At 47.2% G+C, this 5,241-nt stretch overlaps 1 protein-coding gene across 1 annotated transcript; it reads left to right on the top strand.

Annotated features, from left to right (window-relative positions):
- Positions 1 to 3,869: 3,869 nt before the first annotated feature.
- Positions 3,870 to 4,445, top strand: LOC123413282. Its single transcript, XM_045106223.1, has one exon. It carries the CDS (start codon positions 3,918 to 3,920, stop codon positions 4,146 to 4,148), a length of 231 nt encoding a protein of 76 aa, XP_044962158.1. The 5' UTR covers positions 3,870 to 3,917; the 3' UTR covers positions 4,149 to 4,445.
- Positions 4,446 to 5,241: the final 796 nt, after the last annotated feature.

Below are 5,241 nucleotides of genomic sequence, written 5' to 3'. Positions count from 1 at the left end.
GTCTGTTGGTGTGCCCAGGCGTTGGCGGACCTCTCATGGCGACAAGTTAAGGTATAAGTAGGGGATCTAACGTCATGGTGACAACTTCGGGGTACGGGTGGTGGTGCCTTGTTGCTACTATGAGCTGATGTGGTGGAGCTGGGTGGAATAGTTCCCGCGTTGTCGACCCACAGATCTTGCCACATTAGACATCACGATTGCTATAGGGCACACGATGGGGTAAGCCGGTGGTGGCACCGTCTGACGCTTCCTACTAGTTTGTTCTCACTGGCGCTGGGGGTGGTGATGAAGAGCCCAGTCTTGGTCAGGGAGGGCCCTTCTGGGCTAGGTTGGGTTTGTGACTTGGGTATTATTATTGGAAATATGCCCTAGAGACAATAATAAATTGGTTATTATTATATTTTCTTGTTCATGATAATCGTTTATTATCCATGCTAGAATTGTATTGATTGGAAACTCAAATACATGTGTGGATATATAGACAACACACTGTCCCTAGTGAGCCTCTAGTTGACTAACTCGTTGATCAAAGATGGTCAATGTTTCCTAGCCATAGACAAACGTTGTCACTTGATAACGGGATCACATCATTAGGAGAATGATGTGATGGACAAGACCCAAACAATAAACGTAGCATATGATCATGTCAATTTATTGCTGTTGTTTTCAGCATGTCAATGTATCTGTTCCTATGACCATGAGATCATGCAACTTCCGGACACCGGAGGAATACCTCGTGTGCATCAAACGTCGCAACGTTACTGAGTGACTATAAATGTGCTCTACAGGTATCTCCAAAGGTGTCCGTTGGGTTGGCATGGATCAAGACTGTGATTTGTCACTTTGTGTGACGGAGAGGTATCTCGGGGCCCACTCGGTAATACAACATCACATACAAGCCTTGCAAGCAATGTGACTAAAGAGTTAGTCACGGGATCTTGTATTACGGAACGAGTAAAGAGACTTGCCGGTAACGAGATTGCAATAGGTATGGAGATACCGACGATCGAACCTCGGGCAAGTAACATACCAAAGGACAAATGGAACAGCATACGAGATTAACTGAATCCTTGACATAGAGGTTCAACCGATAAAGATCTTCGTAGAATATGTAGGAGGCAACATGGGCATCCAGGTCCCGCTATCGGTTATTGACCATAGAGGTGTCTCGGTCATGTCTGCATAGTTCTCGAACCCGCAGGGTCTGCACACTTAAGGTTCAGTGACGTTTCGGTATAGCTGAGTTATAGGTGTTGGTAACGAAAGTTGTTCGGAGTCCCGGATGGGATCCCGGATGTCATGAGGAGCTCCGGAATGGTCCGGAGGTAAAGATTGATATATAGAAAGTCCTGTTTGGTCACTGGAAAAGTTTCGGACTCATCGGTAGTGTACCGGGAGTGCCGGGAGGATACCAGGGACCATCGGGAGCGGTGTCACGCCCCGAGGGGCATTATGGGCTGTGGGAGGATACAAACCAGCTCCTAGTGGGCTGACACAAGCTCCGACTAAGGCCCATGAGGTTTGAGAGGCAAAAAACCCAAAGATGGAAAATGTGGAAAGGAGGAATCCTACTCCTAGTAGGATTGGAGTAGGACTCCTCCACCTCCAATTTCGGTCAAACCTTCAGGGTTTGAGGCTGCCTCCTCCCCTCCCTCCCTCCTATATATACTAGAGGTATTGAGGGTTTTTGAGACACAGAAAAACAGCCACGTGTTGCCCTCTCTCTCTAGATTTGTTTCTCCTCTAGTCTAGTTTCAGCGGTGCTTAGGCGAAGCCCTGCTGTAATAGCTCCACCACCACCACCACCATGCCGCCGTGCTGGATAACTCATCTACCTCTTCGCCCCTCTTGCTGGATGAAGAGGGCGGAGATCATCATCGAGCTGTACGTGTGCTGACCGTGGAGTTGCCGTCCGTTCGGCACTAGATCAGGATGGATCGTGATGGGATCGCGGGACGGATCGTGATGAGATCGCGGGACGGGCTGCGATTTGGATCGCGAAGATGTTTCACTACATCAACCGCGTTATATACGCTTCCACTTAGTGATCTATAAGGGTATGTAGATTCACTCTCCCCTCTCGTAGATGATCATCATCATGGACAGATATTGCGTGTGCGTTGGAAATTTTTTTGTTTTCCATGCGGCATTCCCCAATAACTATTTGGCGGGTGAGCTTCCTCAGGAGGGGCTCATCGACGGTTTCACTCGTGGTGGCGTAGGTGTTGGCTTGGTGTCTTGGAAGTGTTGTATGCCTTTCGTGAGAGCACGACTTTCAAGTGGGTGTCTGTAGTGGTGCATTCTACGTGTGTTGGTGGTGTGATGTGCTGCGCATCTGCGTGAGCTCATTTCCATGGTGTTGTGGAGGCTCGATCGGCGAGCGCTCAAATATGATGGCCATGATTTGCTATTGTCGGTGCATTGCAGCTTCGGCGAGCTCTCTATTGGCACTAGCTTGGCGCCTTCCCAGGGTTCAAGTACCTGGAGGGCTTAGGGCTCTCGGCAAATATCCTTATTCTCGATTGGGTTCAATGGATGCCGTGGCGATGGTGCGGTGGAGCCCTCTTCCTTTGGATCCGTTGCCAAAGAGTTTCTCCTCTGTACTAGCCCATGGATGGTCGGTTCATTGGTTGCGGGGGGAAGAAGTTGTGGCCTCCTCCAGGCAAAACTTAAGTCTTGAATGAAGGTCAATGCCAGCAGCGACGGGGTACAAGAGCATTGTTCTCCTTCTTGCAAGCGTATTGGAAGAACTTGCTCACTCGACTACGGGTTGTGGCATGTTGGCAATGCAGGTTGTGTTGGCCGGTGTCGGCATTTATTTTTTATTGTCACTCTTGTGCTTTTTGACCTAAATACTCATATAAACCGGGCCATTCTATGGTTTGTCCTCTCAAGTGGATTGAATCACCACTATTGCCTAGTCTTAACGTCTGTAAACCAGATTGCCTATTTATTTTTTTATTTTTTGCAGGCAATTTGTAAAGGGGACTGATCTGCGCCGGCGCGCCGGCCTAAACTTTCGGCCGGCCGCGCGCGAGCCGCAGGATCCACCAACCCCGCGTTGTCCGCACCGTTGGATCCGCATGCAACATTTTTTTTTCTATGCAGCAAAATTTCGATGCGATGCAACAATTTTTTCAACGGTTGTAAAAAAAAAATTTGTAGAAAAAAAATATCTACGTGATCGTAGCAAAAAAACGAAGCTAATGGTACGTGGTAGCAAAAGTCAAATGCCGGTTGTAACAGATATTTACGTGACGTGTATGTAACTTTTTTAGTGAACGGTTGCAGCAAAACATGATGCCGGTTGTAGCAAAAATTAACACGGTTGTAGCAAAAAGTAAAAAACATCGATTGTAACGAAAAATCCGACGAACTGGAGTTGCAACCAAACGTATATGCAGCTTTTTACTGGGACAAAAAATAGTAAAAAAACCCTTGCAACAAAAATGACGTTGGTTGCAACATATTTAGACGAAAAATGATGCATCCATTGAACACAGAAACGCGCGGATGGAAAAAAATGTTGCAAGGGCCCGCGCGCGTGAGGTGGCGACCGGCGTGTCGGTTCGGCCGGTGCGCGGGTGGGAAACGATTCCCATTTGTAAATCGCGTTTGACTGCCGGGTACAATACACATGTATGAACGCATGCAGTATGGCATGGGTTCGACGAAAAACAAGAGAAAGTCAAGAAAACGTGTGCTGTAGGAAAATGTCAAAACATGAGAGCTGGAGCACGAGCTAATACGATCTCATCCGGACTATCCGCTCCACGTCAACTATACATCGTAAGTATGCTCTCAAGTTGGATCAACTACTGCCACTAGCCTATAAATAGCGTTTCCCTCTCTCCCGTCTAATCATCCCAAAACATAACATCCTTCTGGACCTTCTCTCATCTAGCTACTTTCATCACATGGCTGCTCCCGCTCTCAACAAGTTGGCCGCCGTCGTGCTCCTGGTCGCCCTGTGCGCCGCCGCACTGGCCCCGGCCGTGTCCGGGCAGCCGATGGAGGCGCTCGCGACGTGCATCGACGACTGCGGGTGTGTGCCTTGCCCGGAAGGAGAGGTCTGCATCACTGTGTGCAGGCCCCCGCCGGCCTGCGAGGCCAGGTGCCGCTGCACCTTTTCTGGCACAGGCTGCTAGGCCGGCTGTGACCTTGGCACGGCCCGTCAGGAAGCCTGGCGACTCATACGATTCTACTGTGTATTGTAAGCCTGTCCATGCATGTACGTGTGTTTGTGTGGTAATAAAGTGTCAACGGATCCATCCGTTGGGGTTGTTGATCAGTTTCTCATCGTACAATGGCCTATTGGCTAATTAGTAAGGAGCAACCTATAATTGACTGTTTAGGAGCAGCCTATGGTTGTTGATCAGTTGCTCACTTTTGCTCAGTCGTTGTCTACCGCCAGACAAAATAAAATAAAATAGAAATATTATTTTCGTGAAAGTTTCACAGTGTATACAAACTTCAAAATGTTTAACGAACCGACCTATGATTGATTGTTTAGGAGGGCAGGGTTATCTCAGCCCATCAAAATTTAAGTCCTAGACATGATATTTTGTGCTCGCATTTTTCTGTGTTTATTTCAGGCTTCCGGATTGTTTGTCTAGTGGAAGAAGACATTTCCCTCGAACAGGAGGCATTTATGGCGACTTTCTAAAATCTCGAGATGCTATGCCGTCTTAGTATCTTTGACGTGCTTGTAGGTATTGGGTGTGCGTGCGTGTATTAATAGAGGTGAGTATATGCTCATGTATGGAAGCGATTTTAATTGTATCGTGTTCAAAAAGTATTTTACCAAATATATTAGAAACTATCAACCCATATAACACCAAATAAATACAATATAAGGGTTAAAATTGGGGAGAGCCTCCTACCGCAATGACGAGTGCGTTCTGTTTTCACTCAAAACATCTGGGTTTCATTTAACCCGCCTACCTAACAACAAAAGTTAAAGGAAGGAACATTACTCTTAGCCTCGTTTTTCAAAACTAAGTGCATCTCTAGGCGATCGCTTATATGAAGTGGCAAAACTGCTCCCTATCCCATTTTCCTTTTACAAGGAAATCACTAATCCGCTGCTAGCAGATTCCCTATCCTTGCAAATCAATCCGTGGTTGGATGGTTAGAGGGACAGTGGTATCCCAGCCCATTAGGGTTCAAATCCTGGTGCTTGAATATTTCTGGATTTATTTCAGAATTTTTAGCGATACGCTTTTAATGGGAGGAGACGTT

The sequence above is a fragment of the Hordeum vulgare genome, chromosome 7H, assembly GCF_904849725.1.
Source record: "Hordeum vulgare subsp. vulgare chromosome 7H, MorexV3_pseudomolecules_assembly, whole genome shotgun sequence".
Lineage (NCBI taxonomy): Eukaryota > Viridiplantae > Streptophyta > Magnoliopsida > Poales > Poaceae > Hordeum > Hordeum vulgare.
Note: the sequence above shows the minus strand (reverse complement) of the source record. Positions and strands in the feature narration are given on the sequence as shown.

Coding starts and splice junctions, on each gene's coding strand:
- LOC123413282 (XM_045106223.1), top strand. CDS start 3,918: ATGGCTGCTCCCGCTCTCAACAAGTTGGCCGCCGTCGTGCTCCTGGTC.